The following is a 22,520-nucleotide window of genomic DNA, read 5'->3' as shown; positions in this document are numbered from 1 at the left end:
AACGGACTCGGTTTATGTCACGATACCCACGTTTAGAGTCGGTTATTCGCTCGGCCTGGCGAGAAACCGCTGAACGGGCTCGGTTTATGTCACGATACCTACGTTTAGAGTCGGTTATTCGCTCGGCCTGGCGAGAAACCGCTGAACGGGCTCGGTTTATGTCACGATACCCACGTTTAGAGTCGGTTATTCGCTCAGCCTGGCGAGAAACCGCAGAACCGACTCGGTTTATGTCACGATACCTGCGTTTAGAGTCGGTTATTCGCTCGGCCTGGCGAGAAACCGCTGAACCGACTCGGTTTATGTCACGATACCCACGTTTAGAGTCGGTTATTCGCTCAGCCTGGCGAGAAACCGCTGAACGGGCTCGGTTTATGTCACGATACCCACGTTTAGACTCAGTTATTCGCTCGGCCTGGCGAGAAACCGCAGAACGGGCTCGGTTTATGTCACGATACCTACGTTTAGAGTCGGTTATTCGCTCAGCCTGGCGAGAAACCGTAAAACGGGCTCGGTTTATGTCACGATACCCACGTTTAGAGTCGGTTATTCGGCTCGGCCTGGCGAGAAACCGCAGAACAGACTCGGTTTATGTCGCGATACCCACGTTTAGACTCAGTTACTCGCTCGGCCTGGTGAGAAACCGTAAAACGGACTCGGTTTATGTCACGATACCCACGTTTAGAGTCGGTTATTCGCTCTGCCTTGCGAGAAACTGCAGAACGGACTCGGTTTATGTCACGATACCCACGTTTAGAGTCGGTTATTCGCTCGGCCTGGCGAGAAACCGTAAAACGGGCTCGGTTTATGTCACGATACCCACGTTTAGAGTCGGTTATTCGGTCGGCCTGGCGAGAAACCGTAAAACGGGCTCGGTTTATGTCACGATACCCACGTTTAGAGTCGGTTATTCGGTCCGCCTGGCAAGAAAACGCAGAACGGACTCGGTTTATGTCACGATACCCACGTTTAGAGTCGGTTATTCGGTCGGCCTTGCAAGAAACCGCAGAACGGACTCGGTTTATGTCACGATACCTACGTTTAGACTCGGTTATTCGCTCAGCCTGGCGAGAAACCGCTGAACGGGCTCGGTTTATGTCACGATACCCACGTTTAAAGTCGGTAATTCGCTCGGCCTGGCGAGAAACCGTAAAACGGACTCGGTTTATGTCACGATACCTACGTTTAGAGTCGGTTATTCGCTCGGCCTGGCGAGAAACCGCTGAACGGGCTCGGTTTATGTCACGATACCCACGTTTAGAGTCGGTTATTCGCTCGGCCTGGCGAGAAACCGCTGAACCGACTCGGTTTATGTCACGATACCCACGTTTAGAGTCGGTTATTCGCTCGGCCTGGCGAGAAACCGCTGAACGGGCTCGGTTTATGTCACGATACCCACGTTTAGACTCGGTTATTCGCTCGGCCTGGCGAGAAACCGCTGAACTGACTCGGTTTATGTCACGATACCCATGTTTAGAGTCGGTTATTCGCTCAGCCTGGCGAGGAACCGTAAAACGGACTCGGTTTATGTCACGATACCCACGTTTAGACTCGGTTATTCGCTCAGCCTGGCGAGAAACCGTAAAACGGACTCGGTTTATGTCACGATACCCACGTTTAGAGTCGGTTATTCGCTGAGCCTGGCGAGAAACCGCTGAACCGACTCGGTTTATGTCACGATACCCACGTTTAGAGTCGGTTATTCGCTCAGCCTGGCGAGAAACCGCTGAACGGGCTCGGTTTATGTCACGATACCCACGTTTAGACTCAGTTATTCGGTCGGCCTGGCGAGAAACCGCAGAACGGACTCGGTTTATGTCACGATACCCACGTTTAGAGTCGGTTATTCGCTCAGCCTGGCGAGAAACCGTAAAACGGGCTCGGTTTATGTCGCGATACCCACGTTTAGAGTCGGTTATTCGGTCGGCCTGGCGAGAAAACGCAGAACAGACTCGGTTTATGTCGCGATACCCACGTTTAGACTCAGTTACTCGCTCGGCCTGGTGAGAAACCGTAAAACGGACTCGGTTTATGTCACGATACCCACGTTTAGAGTCGGTTATTCGCTCGGCCTGGCGAGAAACCGCTGAACGGGCTCGGTTTATGTCACGATACCTACGTTTAGAGTCGGTTATTCGCTCGGCCTGGCGAGAAACCGCTGAACGGGCTCGGTTTATATCACGATACCCACGTTTAGAGTCGGTTATTCGCTCAGCCTAGCAAGAAACCGCAGAACCGACTCGGTTTATGTCACAATACCTGCGTTTAGAGTCGGTTATTCGCTCGGCCTGGCGAGAAACCGCTGAACCGACTCGGTTTATGTCACGATACCCACGTTTAGAGTCGGTTATTCGCTCAGCCTGGCGAGAAACCGCTGAACGGGCTCGGTTTATGTCACGATACCCACGTTTAGAGTCGGTTATTCGGTCGGCCTGGCGAGAAACCGCAGAACCGACTCGGTTTATGTCACGATACCTACGTTTAGAGTCGGTTATTCGCTCAGCCTGGCGAGAAACCGTAAAACGGGCTCGGTTTATGTCACGATACCCACGTTTAGAGTCGGTTATTCGGTCGGCCTGGCGAGAAAACGCAGAACAGACTCGGTTTATGTCGCGATACCCACGTTTAGACTCAGTTACTCGCTCGGCCTGGTGAGAAACCGTAAAACGGACTCGGTTTATGTCACGATACCCACGTTTAGAGTCGGTTATTCGCTCGGCCTGGCGAGAAACCGCTGAACGGGCTCGGTTTATATCACGATACCTACGTTTAGAGTCGGTTATTCGCTCGGCCTGGCGAGAAACCGCTGAACGGGCTCGGTTTATATCACGATACCCACGTTTAGAGTCGGTTATTCGCTCAGCCTAGCAAGAAACCGCAGAACCGACTCGGTTTATGTCACAATACCTGCGTTTAGAGTCGGTTATTCGCTCGGCCTGGCGAGAAACCGCTGAACCGACTCGGTTTATGTCACGATACCCACGTTTAGAGTCGGTTATTCGCTCAGCCTGGCGAGAAACCGCTGAACGGGCTCGGTTTATGTCACGATACCCACGTTTAGACTCAGTTATTCGGTCGGCCTGGCGAGAAACCGCAGAACGGACTCGGTTTATGTCACGATACCCACGTTTAGAGTCGGTTATTCGCTCAGCCTGGCGAGAAACCGTAAAACGGGCTCGGTTTATGTCGCGATACCCACGTTTAGAGTCGGTTATTCGGTCGGCCTGGCGAGAAAACGCAGAACAGACTCGGTTTATGTCGCGATACCCACGTTTAGAGTCGGTTATTCGCTCGGCCTGGCGAGAAACCGTAAAACGGGCTCGGTTTATGTCGCGATACCCACGTTTAGAGTCGGTTATTCGGTCGGCCTGGCGAGAAAACGCAGAACGGACTCGGTTTATGTCGCGATACCCACGTTTAGAGTCGGTTATTCGCTCGGCCTGGCGAGAAACCGTAAAACGGGCTCGGTTTATGTCACGATACCCACGTTTAGACTCGGTTATTCGCTCAGCCTGGCGAGAAACCGCAGAACCGACTCGGTTTATGTCGCGATACCTACGTTTAGAGTCGGTTATTCACTCAGCCTGGCGAGAAACCGCAGAACCGACTCGGTTTATGTCGCGATACCTACGTTTAGAGTCGGTTATTCACTCAGCCTGGCGAGAAACCGCAGAACCGACTCGGTTTATGTCACGATACCCACGTTTAGAGTCGGTTATTCGCTCAGCCTGGCGAGAAACCGTAAAAAAGGCTCGGTTTATGTCACGATACCCACGTTTAGAGTCGGTTATTCGCTCAGCCTGGCGAGAAACCGCAGAACGGGCTCGGTTTATGTCACGATACCCACGTTTAGAGTCGGTTATTCGCTCGGCCTGGCGAGAAACCGCTGAACGGGCTCGGTTTATATCACGATACCCACGTTTAGAGTCGGTTATTCGCTCAGCCTGGCGAGAAACCACTGAACGGGCTCGGTTTATATCACGATACCCACGTTTAGAGTCGGTTATTCGCTCAGCCTGGCAAGAAACCGCAGAACGGACTCGGTTTATGTCACGATACCTGCGTTTAGAGTCGGTTACTCGCTCGGCCTGGTGAGAAACCGTAAAACGGACTCGGTTTATGTCACGATACCCACGTTTAGAGTCGGTTATTCGCTCTGCCTGGCAAGAAACCGCAGAACCGACTCGGTTTATGTCACAATACCTGCGTTTAGAGTCGGTTATTCGCTCGGCCTGGCGAGAAACCGCAGAACGGGCTCGGTTTATGTCACGATACCCACGTTTAGAGTCGGTTACTCGCTCGGCCTGGTGAGAAACCGTAAAACGGACTCGGTTTATGTCACGATACCCACGTTTAGAGTCGGTTATTCGCTCTGCCTTGCGAGAAACTGCAGAACGGACTCGGTTTATGTCACGATACCCACGTTTAGAGTCGGTTATTCGCTCGGCCTGGCGAGAAACCGTAAAACGGGCTCGGTTTATGTCACGATACCCACGTTTAGAGTCGGTTACTCACTCGGCCTGGCGAGAAACCGTAAAACGGGCTCGGTTTATGTCACGATACCCACGTTTAGAGTCGGTTATTCGGTCCGCCTGGCAAGAAAACGCAGAACGGACTCGGTTTATGTCACGATACCCACGTTTAGAGTCGGTTATTCGGTCGGCCTGGCAAGAAACCGCAGAACGGACTCGGTTTATGTCACGATACCTACGTTTAGACTCGGTTATTCGCTCAGCCTGGCGAGAAACCGCTGAACGGGCTCGGTTTATGTCACGATACCCACGTTTAAAGTCGGTAATTCGCTCGGCCTGGCGAGAAACCGTAAAACGGACTCGGTTTATGTCACGATACCTACGTTTAGAGTCGGTTATTCGCTCGGCCTGGCGAGAAACCGCTGAACGGGCTCGGTTTATGTCACGATACCCACGTTTAGAGTCGGTTATTCGCTCGGCCTGGCGAGAAACCGCTGAACCGACTCGGTTTATGTCACGATACCCACGTTTAGAGTCGGTTATTCGCTCGGCCTGGCGAGAAACCGCTGAACGGGCTCGGTTTATGTCACGATACCCACGTTTAGACTCGGTTATTCGCTCGGCCTGGCGAGAAACCGCTGAACGGGCTCGGTTTATGTCACGATACCCATGTTTAGAGTCGGTTATTCGCTCAGCCTGGCGAGAAACCGCTGAACGGGCTCGGTTTATGTCACGATACCTACGTTTAGACTCGGTTATTCGCTCAGCCTGGCGAGAAACCGTAAAACGGACTCGGTTTATGTCACGATACCCACGTTTAGAGTCGGTTATTCGCTCAGCCTGGCGAGAAACCGCTGAACGGACTCGGTTTATGTCACGATACCCACGTTTAGAGTCGGTTATTCGCTGAGCCTGGCGAGAAACCGCTGAACGGACTCGGTTTATGTCACGATACCTACATTTAGAGTCGGTTATTCGGTCGGCCTGGAGAGAAAGCGTAAAACGGATTAATTGGTTGGCATTACTGCTACTGAGAGCTGATTGGTTAGCATCACTGCTACTGAGAGCTGATTGGTTAGCATCACTGCTACTGAGAGCTGATTGGTTGGCAAGCAGAGCAGCTCATTGGCTGTTTGCACTTACTGACATGTACGTGAGGCGCTGTTTTATTTCCTATAACTCGAGTTTAAAAGCTCTCAAACATTCAGCAGCGCTGTTGAAATGTTTCATACTGTCCGGTGTGCAGGAACTGAATGTATTACTTTAAAATGAAGTGTTGAAGCATTTATAAACCATTTGATTACCACTCATTTTGGACTCACTCAGTAGCGCCCTCTAGTGTTTGTAATGTCTTTCCCCACCATACTGACATCAAATCCACATCAGAATAAAAACAACAGCGGCCGTTTGCCTCAGGCTACATCAGCGGGTCAAACTGAACGTTTAGCAGCAACACCTGGAACGTGGAGTTAATGCTGTAATATCATGAACCTTTCAGCTGATTCAGAAGAAGGAGAGAGGAAACGGGTTACAAGATAATGTGCACTTTATTTTTGTTCCTCAGTAGTACATCAAATACTTTCTCCTTTGACACGTAATAAAATAGGACTAGAACTGCATGCATTAGGGCCGGCACTGACAAACAAAAACAAAAACAAAAACCTGACCACCATGGCGACTGCAGCTCGACTCCGCTGTAGTGATGGCACTGCTGAGGAAAGCCTCCGTTGCTAAAGTCAGGTGTTCTTAAAGCGACAGTTCAGAGAAAAACGCAGTTTACTCCAAAAAAACGTCCACCAGCCAAGAAACGTTTGAAGTTTGCTCCTTTAGTTTTAGCTACAGGGCTAATGCAGCCAACACGTAATGAGAGCTAATAGCGCCACCAATTGGCCTCATTCACCACACATTTGCTTCGAAATGCTTCCCGGCTGCTGGACATTTGGGGTCAGGGAGGCGAAACTGGTGTAACTTTGACATTTTTGCCAAACTACCGCTTCAAAACGCTCTCAGAGCTACTGGACTGTACCGTTGTGGTTTCTCGAGAAACAAAAGCTCGAGATCCGCTCGGTTTGTGTGCAGTGGCCTGCGTCTCTTCCCGGATTCACCGAAAGGCACTAAAGAAGCTCGACGAAGCATGGAGCTAAAAGGTCAAAGGTCAGGACTACACTGTGAGTGGTGTGTGCACAACAAACGTCTCAAGAACCGCTGAGAATGTTTTCCGACCGATGTGCTTTTATTGCGAGTCATGACCGGAGATAGTTTGGCGAAAAATCTGATTTTCGGAATTTCTCCTCGTAACCTCATGAGCTAATTTAGATAACAAGTACTGGAAGCTTATGTACACCAATCAGCATCATGCAAACTGCTGTGTGGAGTTAAATACCCTCGAATAGACTTGATGTGGTTTCCAACACTGTTCGTCATCAATGAACATGAACAATTTATAGTGAGGATCTGGGCAAGATGCTTAGTGGGGTATAAGCTTCCATTACTTGGTAGCTATATTAGCTTTGTAGCCTAGTGCTAAAATTAAAAAAGCCACCTTCTGACATCAATGTAGGTTTCTGCTGACATTTGCGGTGGGCTGGTAAAATCTGAGCTAATTTTTAGCCAAACTATCGCTTGAAATGTCTCTGAATCTAACATGTTCCAGGCAGTTTGCACCATCAATGAAAGAAAAGAGTTAAAAACAGGACTTTATGTTTGATCTGGGTCATTCATGGTTGCATATAGACGTACTCTGGTAGAATCACGCCTACATAACGGGGATTTTCAAGAGTGCAAAACATACGCACACTTACAAATACATATTTATTATCAACACATACTTTATAACCCATAATTAAGGTTACCCCCCACCCCAAGTCTTACAGGTCTGGTTAGAATTCACTGTGAGTAGAGCACCAGTGTTTCCATTAGAGGGTGCAGAGGTGCAAAGGAGAAGAGGACGCTAGCCTCTGCAGAAAATTAAGGCAGTTTCCCCAGACTTAACTTTTTTAGCCAGAAGATTTTGTGCTACTTAAGACTGAGAAATGAAACTGTAAGTAATAAATTAATTTCATGCCTCAAAGAGGTGCAGGGTTTTTTTTTTGTTGGCTGGGGCATGGTCATTAATGTTAATACAAAATGGCAAATTTGGAATTTTCTGACTGATAATTTTGTTTTACCCATAAATAATTATGGACAAAATTCACACGCAAACGTACACACGCACACATACATACATAAGAAAAGACACCTGTTTAAAAATATACACTACCATTCATAACGCAGCGTACCCCACACTAAAGTACCACGGACAGTTTATGCCTCCAAAGCCCCGTCCGAGTTGGGCAAGTCGTGCTTTTCTGAAACAGAAGTTGTCGTTCTGAGATTCAGCGCTAGGATTCCTGTTCTATGGCTGGAGGGACGAAGCTGGATGTCCCGACCGCTCTTGGCTGGGCAGGGCGCTGCTGGAGAACAGGTGGCATTCGTTAAATGGGTGAGTCCCCGAAGTACTTGAGGCGAATGCGCTGGATGTAGCTGGCAGGACTGTAGTTGCCATGGGTGGGGCTGTAGCTGGCATGGGCGGGGCTGTAGCGTCCAGGGCTGGAGTAGTCCGAAGAATACGCGTATCTGGCCGGGCTGTAGCGTCCCGCTGGAGAAACTAGGCTGCTGACCGGAGAGCCGGGCGTCAAAGTCTGCAGTCTGGAGCTCCTCAGCACAGCTGGAGTCGGCCAGCTGAAAAACACAAAAAAAAAGAATAAACAAAACTCCAGTAATTTTCTCTAACGGAGGACTTCAAATGGACCACAGTCACTGACAGACTGTAATACACTACAGGAAGCGTAGGGGGCGATACGGCTTCTACTGTTTAGTTAGTTAGACTTCTGTCAATAGTTACTGCTCTAGTAAACTGCGTAACAGTGCTAATAGTAAAGGATCACATGGTGAACAGTGTCTGTGTACAAACCTTTGCCTCTCAGAACAGGAGTAGGACTGAATTGTGCTCTTCCACTTGTGAACACTGGGAAACTTCAGTGGGTCGATCTCAACACCTTCCACTGCAGACAGCACTTCTCGGTCCAGTTTGGTGGGAGAATCTCTGCAGGTGGACACGGATAAGAAGGTTCTCAACATGGAGCACGACACCTACATCTCAGCACACAATCACTGACTGTCTAGCAGAAATCACATGATCTGGTTGTAATTTCTCGGATCGACCCCGTTACAGGGGCGGGGCCAATAAGATCAGTCCCTCCTTCTACCTGAAACCTTTTTAGATGAATGCAGACGCTGGACCCAAAACATTTACCAGACGTATCCATCAGCCAGGACGTTTGGTCTCTGAAGTTTTAGACTGGAGCTACGAGGCTAATGTAGCTAACAAGTTATGGGAGTTCTTCATTTTTCGGGAGATAAAATAGAAAATAATCCACTTGCAGTATGAAAGGAAAAAAACAAGAGCTTCCAAAACTGCAGTTAAAAACTGATTAAAAGCTTCAGAGAAAATGGGTCTCCTAACAACCACCTGGAAGAGCAGGTGGACCCCAAAAAACTGCCCCCATCAGATAAACAGCACTGAAAGCTTTGATCTCTGAGAGAGAGAGGAGAAGATCAAGCTGCTTCAGATCTGAAAACATCCACAGGTGTTTCTGTCCATCCTTCCACTGTGAGAAGACCACTCAGTGCTGTGGGTCTGAAAGGACGTGTAGCTGATCAGAAGAACCTCAATGAGAAAAGGAGACGGACACATCATATAAAGAAGCTGACGATGGACTGACCACCCCAGAGTCCAGACCTCAGCAGCACTGAATAAGTTTGTTTACTTCAGAAAATCATCAACCAGCTTCTAAGACTCAGCTTTGGAGGCGTGTCTGCAGGTTCTCTGAGGAGCTGAAAGTGAGAATATATCTAAAAGCTTCCATGACTTGTTAGCTACATTAGCCTCGTTTCTCCAGTGCTGGAACTAAAGACGCAAACGTCAGACACCAAACGTCTCCTGGCTGATTGATGAGCAAGAAACCGCAGTTCTGCTTTGTTGGATGGGAAACCACAGACGAACGGCTGACGCCCCCTGCTGGTAGACTCACCCTTCGAGGAACAGCACTTTCCTGGTTCGAGGTGGTGTGGTCATGATGAGCTCGTTTGAGCGGTCGAATGATTTGTAGGAGGCCGAGGAGGCGGAGCTACAGTGATCCCACGACCTGGAGCGGGCGCAAACCAACCGCTCCCCCACTTTAGTCCTCCTGCCCTCCAGTTCCTCCTCCGCTAGAAAATACTCCTCTGAGCTCCCGCTGGACAGCTCCTCCCCCTCCGCCCCTCCCTGCTCTCCACCAATAAACACAGCGCCGTCGTCCAGGCTGAGCCGGCTGATGTCTGGGACGTCCCGTGGCCGCCTCCCCCCGCTCCTCCTGCGCTCCCTCGGGCTGCCGTCCTCATCCTCGTCCCGCAGAGACATGCGCTCAAACTCCGCCATCAGGTTTGAGATGGGTGACAGCAGGCAGGAGGCGGAGCTCCGCTTGGTCTCGTCGCCGCCGTTCTGAGTCCGGCCCCCCCCCACCTGGCCGTTCAGCGTTTTGTCAGACAGCAGCAGCTCGTGCTCGATGAGGGCGGAGCCATGGGAAACGGGCAAGATGTGAAACTCCAGCCCCCCTGCTGCCCCCCGCTGGCCTTCTTTGGAACAGCTGGTCAGCGCCGCGTTCTGACGGTTCTTTATCTCCTCCAGAGAGATATCGGCGCCCTCGTCCAGAAACGCCCCCACCGAGATGGAGTTGCTGAACTTCTTCGGTTTGCCTGAAATGTTCACACACAGCATCTTCTTACATGGACAGGCAGAACAAGTCAATCCCTAAAAGCAATTCAGCCCAAAAACTGAACTCGAAACTAAGCCACGTCACTGTGTGGGTGTAAATAAACTCGATCACCGATACTCAGACTGTAACGCGACTTAAAGAGCCAAAATTCATATGAAGGTTCATAACAACCTCGTAATTTACAGGATCCTGCAAAATTTGTATGTACAGCAAATTATATCAAGTTTTAGACATTTTATCACATGGTGCAATTATGACGCTTGTATGACATCATTTATTTTTGCCTTAGAGAAAATGAAGCAATAGACAAGAGGGAGTACGTTATTGCGACAGACCAACACAGCTGAGATTCGGTGGCTGTAGATCATCACAGCCGTGATGGTATTGGTTGGTGGTGGTGGTTGGTTAGTGTAGTGGGTAACACCTTTGCCTTCTACACTGTAGACTGGGGTTCAATCCCCACCTGGGCAAACACCCTACACTACACCAATAAGAGTCCTTGGGCAAGACTCCTAACACCGCCTTGGCCTCCCTGTGTAAAATGATCAAATTGTAAGTCGCTCTGGAGAAGAGCGTCAGCCAAATGCCATAAATGTAAATGTAAATGTACTGGTGACAACTCACTCCTTGAGATAAATACAGTAAGATATGAATAAACTGGCTGTGAATGCGGCGTTTAAAAATGTTCCTTCCTCCTAATTACAGCTCCTTAATGAGCAGCTTGTTGCTATGTCAGAGTAACGAGCTCCGCCCACTCATTGCACAGTCTGCTGTAAGCCCCGCCTTTTAAAGTACAGACTGAGCCAATATCAGGTTCAGCTCAGTTTGGTCAGTTTGTCCAGATCAGTATTAATGTTGTTTTGTTCCAGCTGGTCTGTGAAGCTTCTTACAGCCCGTTTAGTTTGGCAAATGGTTTTGGGTTCATTTCTGGCTGATTCCAGGTTGTTCAGCTGTTCTTCTGTCACAGCTGCCAACTGAAAAGCTGCTCAGTGGTGACGACAGTTTGGGAATTTAGTGTCGTCTCGTCTTCAGAGTCGGACCAAATCGGCTGGCGGTCAGATGTGATCTTAACCCAACTTTGTGCCCAAAATAAGAAGTAAAACGTTCAGATGGCTCGGGCGTCTCCTACAGCTGTCAGAGTCGTTGCTTAGCAACGGCGTCTCAGCGGAGTGATAGTGTTTGTGAAAAAAAACGTGATGTTATGGTGAAATAACAGCAGTTAGAATGCGTCTTAACCAATCAGCTCGCGTGACCGGAACTAACTGTTGTATAATATAAACATACCACCACCCACAGTGTGATAGAACAGCTTCAGTCATCGAATACCTTACTGAAAGTGACGAAGAGCCAAATAGCCACACAAGTAGTTTGGCTAGAAAAGTGAGCAACATTTTAGCTTGCAAGATACATTTTGTTTACCAGCTAACCAGTTCGCAAAATCTCGCATAATATCATGCATGTTTTCTTCAGTCAGTGAATCCTGGCTAGTTAATTATACTCAGCTAGATTTACGATGTAAAATAAACATCAAAAATTGATTTATTTTAAATAAAACTGGCTATAGCAGTTCAACAGCAGAGCTGGGCAATATGACAGTATTTAATGTCATCATTGTAACATCACAGTATATCAATGTTTTTCTGAGCTCTGTGGATTTCATCTATACTTAAAAACCCGTTCCGTCTGCACAGCTGATCAGAATCAGAGCATTGTTTATCATGTTTATCTGCATTTAGTGAAGCCCAGTGTGTCAAATACTGAATACAAATAACTGGATTCATAGTTTCTGATAGTATTTTTAAAACTCAGACATCAGATAGAATCAACATCGTGACAGATCGAGTATCGTGATATTACGTTTGCTGCCCTGCTAGCAGCCAACTGGCCAGACAGTGAGATAAGTTTACAAGCTGAAACTAAAAGTGAACAGGTGTCCTAAAGGTATTTGTAGGCCAGTTAAGCATGAAGATAACTCAAGATCTGGCAAAATTAAAGGTCTATGTAATGCAGGAGTCAAACCAAGTGTCCACAGTGTAACAGTGAAATCAGTCATATCTGACTTCACAACCGTCTGATCATCAGAAACGTCAGAACGTCAGAAACCAGAGCTGGATAGTGCTGAGAAACACCTCAGTAAACAAGAGGAACAACATCAACTACATTTCCGGTATTTATACAGAGAAGAAATGATCATAATACAGTAAACAGGTGTTAAATAAGAGCCAGGCTTTTTCTTTAAAGCATCGCTGACGTGTTCCTCATTAGCATGAGTGAGAAAATTCGCTTGTTTTCTTTCTATATTAACACCACTGTGTGTTAACGTCTTCGCATTAGCTGAGAAAGAGATTTAGGCCCAGTCCCATTTCACTGACCACTTATCCCTAACCCCTCCGTTCTGCGCGGGCTCGTCTAGGTGTAGGGTGTCCCGATTCTTGTTGAGGTAGAGGGGTAGGGTGAAGCGTTGGGGCTGCATGACCCTCCAAACTGAGTGTAATAAGCTTAAAACATAAAACCAGCAGTACGGCTGAACAAGAGACCAAGGAAACCCACAAATGTGAGAACTGTCTTTGTTAAAAACAACAACAGTTTCAGTTTTATCATTTTCATCATAAATTAAATGTAAATACTGCTGAAACATTTTGGTCTAACGCAGCTGCGATCCAGACACTCTGGACCAGTTCCAAGAACAAACCGGTTTGGTCTCGTTACCTGGAGACGGAGTTCGGAACTTGTTGCTGGTCTCGTTCTCGCCGGCCTCCTCGTGAGTGCGCTCACTAAAATCTTTCTTGCTCAAATACTCTTCCAGCCTCCGGAGACCGTCGGCCGACGCCAGGTCCACAAAGCTGTCCAGGAAGTCCCAATACTCTGCCCAGGGGTGACCGAGCTCCCGCGCCAGGTCTCTGGAACAAGAACCACCCCAGAACTCGGTTAAGACTTATATACGAGACACGGGAGCTGTGGGTCAATGAGACGGCAGACATACAGTAAAATCACAGCGTTTATCTCGGCAAAGCATGGAGAGCGTTTAACCGTAAAAACACCAAACATCAGTAAAGTAGATTAAATTTCATCACCAGCACATCTAACATAATGAAGCATCGATAAGATGAATCAGGGATTGGAAGAGAACCACAAATTATACTGGGTCTCCAACAGAGAGGACTGGAAAATAGAAAAAACACACGACATACTGACACACAAAACCGCTACTTACCGCATTAACTTGTATTATAATCTGTATTAATTCTAGCATTGGTGATTTTTCTGAGCTAATAAATGTTTACAGATCAACAGATCAGGTGCTGAAAACTGTACAGTCCTGTATTTCATCTATACATTTGCTTATCCACACTAAAAGACGGTTCTTCGGGGAGTCACGTGGGAGCGACGAGCAAGATGGCTGCTTAGTAGAAGTTGTCCTAAGCCCTATTATCTTAAATCCTAACCAATCCGTGCATTTCTCTTCTTTTCAAATATTTGTCGGTTAAGTATTTCACTATCAGCCTTTCTACTGTACGAAACTGTTCATCCATAAGAACATGTCTACATCTTCGAAATATTTTAAGCCTTCACGAGGAAAGGGGGCAGCTGCTACCGAACCTGGCGATGCTAGCCCGAAACGGGACTCTGTACAGAATGCTAACTTGGAAAACATCCTTGCTGAAGTGAGTAAAATGAGCTCGACACTCAAAACAGTGGCGTGCGATGTGTCAACGATTAAGGAGGCTACAGAGGAATTGAAAAATGCGGTGAACGCCATGCAAGCACGGCTAACAGAGGCGGAAGGACGAATCTCCGACCTGGAGGACTCCACTCAGCAACTGGTAAATGGCCGCGAGCTGCATAGCAAGCGCATAGATGCTCTGTGGAGCCGCGTGGAGGATCTGGAAAATAGGAGCCGCCGCAATAATGTCCGACTGTTGGGTTTGAAGGAGGGCATTGAAGGGGATAACCTGAATGTATGCATTGAAAAGATACTGTCAGAGGGCCTGCACATGCACATTGACAACGAATTCGAAATTGAAAGAGCGCACCGCTCTCCCGGATTTCGTCCGGATGAAAACCAGCCTCCGCGACTGATTATGATAAGATTTCTTCGTTCAACCGCGAGAGACAAAGTCTTAAAAGCTGCGAGAGAGAATGGAGGTGCGGTGTGGAACGGATGCAACATTTCCCTGTTTCCAGACATGTCGAAGGAGCTGGCTGAGAGGAGGAAAACTTTTACAACGGCGAAACAGCTACTGCGGGACAAGAACGTGAGGTTCCGATTAGCCTTTCCTGCAACGCTCCATTTCGCGTGGAAGGGAAGGAACAGAAAGTTTGACGTCGCAACAGAGGCTGTCAAGTTCATTGAGCAGCAAGTTACTGATGGTGAATAAACTAAAACATCCATCAGCATAAGGAGAGTGAGAGAGGTATGATGGGGCTGGATAACTTTGTGTAGCTGTTTAGGCTATAACTTAGCTGGTGTCTCGGATATTCCACTGACCTTAGTTAATCTTTTTTTTTTTTTTTGTCTGTTTTACGGACACGGATTTAACGAGAAGAGACTCTTCAGCTGTTTCAGGAGAGATTCATGTTCTGTTCGTGTCTTCTCCTCTGCTGTGGAGGAAAATTTTTTGTTGACCTGTTTAGTCATGTTGGTTCATCTTAAAATTACAGGTATCCTAATAATGCTCAGTGGTACAAAAGTCATAACCTATGTTCTTGGATTAGGAAGGTCAGACGATATGGGGCAATTTCTATGCCAATATTTTATTTCAATTTTATTTTCTTATCATGTGAATGGCAAATAGTGTTTATGTTAAGGTAGTTTCCTGGAATATTAATGGTTGTGGGAATCCTGTGAAAAGAAAAAAGATACTTTTATATCTTAAGCATAAACAAGCTGATATAGCATTCATTCAAGAAACACATCTACAGGATGATGAAGCTAAAAAACTTAAAAGAGACTGGGTTGGACATGTTTACTATAGTTCTTTTTCCAGCAAGCAGAATGGAGTTCTTATTTTGGTCCATAAGAGGTTGAACTTTTCTATGTTGAAGGAGTATAAGGATAGTAATGGCAGAGTTATTTGTATAGAAGCCAATATAAATGGGGAGGAAATAATGTTATGTAATGTCTATGCTCCAAACAAGGAGGATCCATCTTTCTTTCATGGACTTAATAGTATGTTGGGAAATGCCCAAGGACAAATAATTTTAGCAGGAGACTTTAATCAGGTCTTAGATGGGATATTAGATAAAAGTAAATACTCCGGTATTGCAACACCTAAGGATAGAGCTGCCATTCACATGCTGATGGAGGACAATGGCCTGATTGATGTTTGGCGATTGGTCAACCCTAGAAACCGGGAATACACATTCTACTCCCATTGCCATAAATCCTACTCAAGAATTGATTTTATTTTGATCTCACAGAGTCTAACCAGTGCCATCATTGATAGCACTATCAGTGCTATTTCCCTGTCAGACCATGCACCTGTTGAGCTCTGTATAAATATACATTTAGACAGGCTTAGACGAGGCAGATGGAGAATGAACACATCCCTGCTACAGGACAAGGTATTTTCTAAAGAACTTGCAGAGGACTTATCCTCATTTTTTGAAATTAATTTGGGTAGCACAGACAGCGTAGCAATGGTTTGGGAGGCATCTAAAGCGTACATTAGGGGCAAAATGATTGCACAGACTTCAAAAAGGAAAAAGAGCACAAGGACAGTATTAAAAAATTGGAAGCAGAAATAAATAGCATGGAAAAAGATTTGGCCAGACATTACTCTGACAGCTTATTTAAAAACATTTGTAAATGTAAGTTTCGAATTCATGACATTTTTAATAAAAAAGCAGAATATGCTATGCTTAGACTTAAAACACAATTCTACGAGTCAGGAGAAAAGACTGGCAGACTTCTGGCCAGACAGCTAAAAGAACAGAGCTCTGTCCACATAATTCCAGCAATAAGGGCAGGAGGTTCTCTTATAACATCCTCTAAGGGCATTAATGATGTCTTTAGAGAATTTTATGAGAACCTGTATAGATCATCTGGCGCTTTAAATGACTTATCAGTCCGAGACTTTTTCTCAAATATAAATCTTCCAAATGTATCTTTTGATCAGTCGGCTCTTCTTGATGCACCAATAACCAAAGAAGAGGTTAAAGCTGCCATCTTAGCCATGAATATCGGGAAATCACCAGGAATGGATGGGTTTCCTGTGGAGTACTATAAAGAATATATTGATATAATTATTCCAATACTGACAAAGGTGTTTCAGGAGGCTTTTCAAAGAGGTTCACTTCCACCATCTTTTAATGAAGCACTTATCTCTCTGATACCTAAGAAAGGAAGAGATCATACAGATCCAGCTAATTTTAGACCAATCAGCCTCATCAATACAGATAGTAAGATATTAGCTAAGGTTCTCGCCCTAAGATTGGAAACAATCTTACCACACATTATACATATAGACCAAGTAGGCTTTATAAAGGGTAGGTCTTCTACTGATAATTTGAGAAGACTCATGCACTTAATGTGGTTAAATGCCTCTAGCGCAGCTCCAGTAGCTGCTGTCTCACTTGATGCTGAGAAGGCTTTCGATAGGGTCGAGTGGGCTTTTTTACACTCGGCCCTGGTGAGGTTTGGTTTTGGTTCTGGTTTTGCAAAATGGATAAAAATAATATACAGAAACCCTAAAGCGTCAGTTTTGACAAATGGACTTACCTCACCTCTTTTTGATCTTTCTAGAGGAACGCGACAGGGATGCCCCTTGTCGCCTCTCTTGTTTACAATTGCGCTGGAACCCCTAGCGGTGGCCATAAGAGCAAATCCTGCCATCAGAGGAGTGGATGGTGGTGGGAGTGAACATAAACTAATGCTTTATGCTGATGATATTCTTTTCCTGACTAGTGATCCCCAAAGTTCTTTACCTGCACTAATGGACACTATTGATACATATTCTAAGCTGTCTGGCTACCAAATTAATTGGACCAAATCAGAGGCAATGCCTATATCTAGGCATTGTCACCCACAAGTAATAAAACAGTATAATTTTAGATGGATTCCTAAAGGCATGATTTATCTGGGCATTAAATTAACCTCAGAGCTAGGTGAAATGGCAACACTGAACTTTGAGCCTCTCCTTCAAAACATTAAAACAAATTTGGGTAAATGGGGAAAGTTAAACCTGAGTCTTTGGGGAAGATAAATGTTATTAAAATGGTAATAGCACCACAATTTAACTATATATCTATGATGTTGCCACTTAGTAAACCTGATCACATTTTTAAACAATATGAAAATATAATCAGAGAATTTCTATGGGCAGGGAGGAAGCCCAGATTTAAATGGAGTAAAATGTGTGCACCCAAGAGAAGGGAGGACTTGGTCTTCCAGATGTTAGGCTGTATAGTTTGTCATTTGAGATGGCTAAGATAATCAACCACTGGAGGGGAACGGTGTCTGGTTTAGTGTGGGCTAGTATAGAGAAAAACCTGGCAGCACCATTCCATCCAATTAATGTGCTATCCCAACATTCAAAAAGTAAAGGGAAAGACGTAAACCCAATCACTAAGCATTCTCAAGAGGTCTGGGCAAAGGTTCATAAATTGCATAAGATTTCACATTACAAACAATCTTATGCTTCACTCTGGCTTAACCCAGAGGTGAAGATTGGGAAGCAGAAAGTGTTTTGGAAAAGATGGTTGGACAAGGGTATACACACGGTAAATGATCTCTATAAAGAAGGGACATTCATGTCATTTACTGAACTTGCCCAACAGTACGAGCTGCAAGAAAAAGAAGATTTCTGGAAATATTTACAAATTAGACATTGCATAATTAAAAGGTTTCAGTCAGAGAGACTAGCCAATCCAATTGTTGACTTTCTAGATAACCCTTTTAATCATAAGGCATCAATATTTTATAAAAACTCAATTTATTTAATTAGCAACGTAAGTGATCATTTAAGAATAATTTGGCAGAGAGATCTTAAGTGTGAAATTAATGAGGATGCCTGGGGTCAAATCATAGCACAAAATGGTAAATATGTCAGAGAAGTTAGAGGGAAATTTATCCAATATAAAATTCTGCACCGGTATTACTCGACACCTTGTAGGCTCTTCAAAATAGGACTAATAAATAGTAGTTCATGTTGGAAGTGTAAAAAAGAAATGGGAACCTTTTTGCATCTTATATGGGAATGCCCCTTGGTTGAACCATTCTGGCACAGTGTGCTGAAATTTTTGGAGACATGGGCAGGAGTAGCCCTGCCAGTGTCTCCCCGTTTATGTCTTTTGGGAGATAAAACAGAAACCCCAACTCTAACAAAAAGGGCATGTCCAGTTCTGACGGTGGGGATAACCACAGCCGCCAGAGTCATATTAAGACACTGGAAATCACCCACATGTCCAACACTCCAAGAATGGAAAATCCTAATGAGCGAGACCACATCGTATGAGGTTATGTTAGCCAGAATAAGGGGCAAAGGGCCGGTGGAACTGGGAATTTGGGAATATTTTATGGAATATCTCACTTCTGACTAACAGGATGATTATGAGACAAGAATTAGGAGATGTTTGTCTCTTTTTTTTTTTTTTTTTTTGATAACTGGCCTTCTTTCTTCTGTTTTCTATATGATGTACTATATGAGCTATTGTTTACTGTGTTTAAATAAAAAACTTTAATTGCAAAAAAAAGACGGTTCTTCAAGGGTTCCTTGGTAAAGAAAAACGTTCTATAGATAACCATGAAGCCTCAAAGAACCCTTTGCACCAAGGTTTCTCTGCATCATGAAAAGGTTCTAAATAGAACCTTTTTGGAAATGGTTCTTCTATTGATGTCAAGCTGAAGAACCCTTTTAAAAGAGAACACAGGGTAACGCCATCAACAACGTGAGCAAAGACAGAGGAGACAAAGCTCCAGCCCGAATGCAGGGACACTCACCGCGGCCCTCTAAACGCGGCACTGTTAAGTTTCCATTTTTGTCGTTTAAGACCTGTGAAGCGCCTTTGATGAACGTGTTCAGCTTTCTTGCGATATTTCAGAGCGAGCTGAGCGTTTACCTGCCGACTCTCTCAGCTCCGCGGTCTGGATCGGATTTCAAAATGTGGTGAAATTGTCCCGCTCGCTCTCTAGGGGGCGTCTTCCACGCTCTCCGAAACTCGTCCGCCTACCACAACACAGAACAATGTAGATGATCAAGACTAGATAACGATAAAGCTCAATAAGACACAAAGACCTCTGAGGAGTCAGAGCTCACTAGCAATAATACAAGCGTTTCTTACATGTATCTCATGGAAACAAGTAGAGATTGAAACAAGTAGAGATTGTAAATTTAAAATCCAGACCAGATTTGAATTCGTGAGCAGAAGAGGTGATATTTATTGATTTGAATTTAATAAAAGATTAACGTTCAGAAGTTTCAGAAGTTGCTTGCAATCACATATTTCCACCAGAGGGGGCTCCAAATTCCAAAAAAATTAAGCAGTGTGTAAAGTCCTGTTTTGAAGGAAGAAAAGACAGCTTCACATTTTCGTCACATTAAACCTGAAAGTCAGAAGTGCACTTTCGAACCTGTACATACAGAATATAAAGTGAACGTAAACATAATTGTCTGCCGATTTAAATTATGTAAATAAACAGAAAAGCCAAATGACTGACAACCCCAGACATGTAAGAGTTGCTTTTGTATTTTTGGACATTTCAGATTTCCTGTTAAACTCACTTTAGAAGGGCTTAAAGGGCCGGCGAAGGCCCTCACGGTCATCACAGGGTCCATGGGGCTTCTGGGTAACCGAGGCGACCGGTTTTCCATTGGCTCAGGTGACCAGGGAGCGCCAATCACAGGCTGGGAGGAGTTATCAGCAGCTCGTAGGAGGGGCACGTAACACCGGTCTGCAACCAATCAGAGACCGTTTGAAAAACTGTATAAAACATAACAAAATAACTGACGTGAAGCCGCAAACGAAGCATTTTTACTGAACAGCTACTTTGATTACCTTCTAAATACTCGCTGATCTTCTGCTTCACATCCTGGATTTTACTTTTGTCCTTCATTCTTTCACAAATGACCTGGAGACGAGACAGAAAGACGTGTTGGAAGATCATCATTCATTTCTAATGAGGACAAGGGCCACTATATACTGTATTCTGGGTTGGTCACACTAGGGGGCGCTCCTGAGAGTCTCCAAAATGAACGGATTTTGGACAGAACTGTAATTTGTAAACAGTTAATCGTTTTTAGACAGATAATTAGAACCGCTGTCATGCTTTTGAGTGCTTTGAACTCTGTATAACGATGCCTTATGTACATTCATCACATCAGTAAACGCAAACCACTCCACTCGGTCAATAAGCCATGAGCTACACACTTCCACAACATTTACCCCCTTATTCACTGAGGACTCGCTCGCTCACTCATGAGCGCCCTCTGGTGTTCAGCAGTCATGTTTTTGGTGTAATGAGATAAGCAGCAAGTGGCCGAGCTCGCCTTAAACTAACTAACAACTTTGTAAAGCAGACAAAGCATCGTGGGTAACTCACTTCAGCAGGCTTCTGGTCATACTTGTTCTTGCAGTTTTTGTCGATATCCGGATGTGAGCAGAGAACGTTGACCACCTCCGCGCATCCGAACTTACAGGCGAAGTGGAGAGGAGTCTCAAAACTCTAACAGAAGCAGAACCATAAAAAAATAAAAATATAAACAATTTACCAATAAATACAGATACAAACATATTTCACACCAACTAGAGAGATTCAGAGCGGTTTGGTGTGAAATGGATCAGGTGTCTTTACAGTGGTGGTGATGGGAACCAGGGGTCGCCATGACTACAACACAGACATTTGATCTACTATCCAGAACCACCAGTGAACCTACACGAGTCTTCTGAGCTTATATGTAATGTTGATGATGGTGATAAATCTGAAGAAGAGTCTTTTGGGACTATGTCGCCTCAACACCCTGCATGTATCCCTCCACTATGAATGGATTTTAAGGCCAAAATCTCAATCAAATTCTCAAAACTACCGTTCAGACGTCAGGACATGCTCATAACCATTTCATGTAATAACTTCTGGTTCCTATCATCACCACTGTAAACAGTTCTGACTCTAAATTTCTCTAGAACAGAGCGTTTCACACCAAACCGCTCTGAATGACTGTTTACAGATCATCTATTTAGTCATGCAAAAGTTTTTCAATGGATTTCCCTTTAAATTACGTTGGTAGCACGCAATGACACAGTTCCACCAGAGGGGTCTCCAAATCTCCAGAGACATGCACAGAGCAGCTGTGAGTGAAGGCTGTGTGTTACTCACGGCTTTGTCCGGCGTGTTGAGGTAAAGGTCAGTGATGTACTGAATGCGCTTGTGCAGCATGCTGTCCTGATCGTCCGGATACATGAGGCGCATGAACTCAGGGTTCTCCAGGATGTCGAGCAGCAGCTGGGCCACGCCCGCCTGGTTCTCCTTCGCTGCTACGTGCATCACGTTGTACCGACATCCCTCCTACAACAAACGGATATGAACAGAGTCAAAGTCTTCATTAAGCTTATGTAAATCTTAATATCGGTTTATAGAGTCAGCTCTACAACAATGTACGAGGCAATACATACAGTCCTGCGCAAAAATTTGGCCTCCCTGGTCAAATTCTTTTCTAAGTGTAAATAAGTGAGAACATCCTCTCCAGAGACACACATTTCAATGCACTCACGGAAACTCAGAGGACGTGTTAGATGATTTTCACTTACAACAACAACATGGAATTTGACCAGGAGAGGACAAAATTTCGCATAAAACTAAAAACATTTCTATTATTAAAACTTAAAGTCAATGGACTTTCAAATGTTAAATGTTTTAAAAACTAAAAAAAAAAATACTTCAACGTATTAATGCACATCTTCAGCCACTCCTTATTTTTACTGAACGGGAAAATGTGCTGGATCGAGATGCCACTGTCGAAGTGAACTGTAAACCGTGGCGCACCCACAGCTCCAAAGCCGACGCCCCCATGACATCACATCACCGTGTCGCACCCACAGCTCCAAAGCCGACGCCCCCATGACATCACATCACCGTGTCGCACCCACAGCTCCAAAGCCGAAGGCCCCGATGTCCATTCATTCTGTCCACTCTACACTGACCAGCAAGTCAAGGATGATGAGCGAAGGAACTCAGAGCACGTGTAGCAGTCTGGAAGGTCTCCAGCAGGGGGCACTATTAGCACATAAGCTACTGTTGTGTGCATCATTTAAAGAG

General features: G+C 45.5%; 1 protein-coding gene across 1 annotated transcript in view; it reads right to left on the bottom strand.

Annotated features, from left to right (window-relative positions):
- Window positions 1-6,000: 6,000 nt before the first annotated feature.
- LOC108444182 (ankyrin repeat and LEM domain-containing protein 2) overlaps window positions 6,001-22,520 on the bottom strand; it is a 25,117-nt gene continuing 8,597 nt past the window's right edge. Inside the window, exons 6-14 of the mRNA XM_017725201.2 lie at window positions 21,582-21,770; window positions 20,808-20,930; window positions 20,264-20,336; window positions 19,990-20,159; window positions 19,328-19,434; window positions 12,977-13,167; window positions 9,545-10,247; window positions 8,425-8,556; window positions 6,001-8,192 (exon numbers count right to left, since the gene is read on the bottom strand). Coding sequence (XP_017580690.1) covers window positions 7,946-8,192; window positions 8,425-8,556; window positions 9,545-10,247; window positions 12,977-13,167; window positions 19,328-19,434; window positions 19,990-20,159; window positions 20,264-20,336; window positions 20,808-20,930; window positions 21,582-21,770 — 1,935 coding nt within the window. The 3' untranslated portion in view covers window positions 6,001-7,945. The remainder of the gene's footprint in view (window positions 8,193-8,424; window positions 8,557-9,544; window positions 10,248-12,976; window positions 13,168-19,327; window positions 19,435-19,989; window positions 20,160-20,263; window positions 20,337-20,807; window positions 20,931-21,581; window positions 21,771-22,520) is intronic.

The sequence above is a fragment of the Pygocentrus nattereri genome, chromosome 20 (assembly GCF_015220715.1).
Source record: "Pygocentrus nattereri isolate fPygNat1 chromosome 20, fPygNat1.pri, whole genome shotgun sequence".
Taxonomy (NCBI): domain Eukaryota; kingdom Metazoa; phylum Chordata; class Actinopteri; order Characiformes; family Serrasalmidae; genus Pygocentrus; species Pygocentrus nattereri.
The sequence above is the reverse complement of the archived record's forward strand: the minus strand, read 5'-3'. Positions and strand labels throughout refer to the sequence as shown.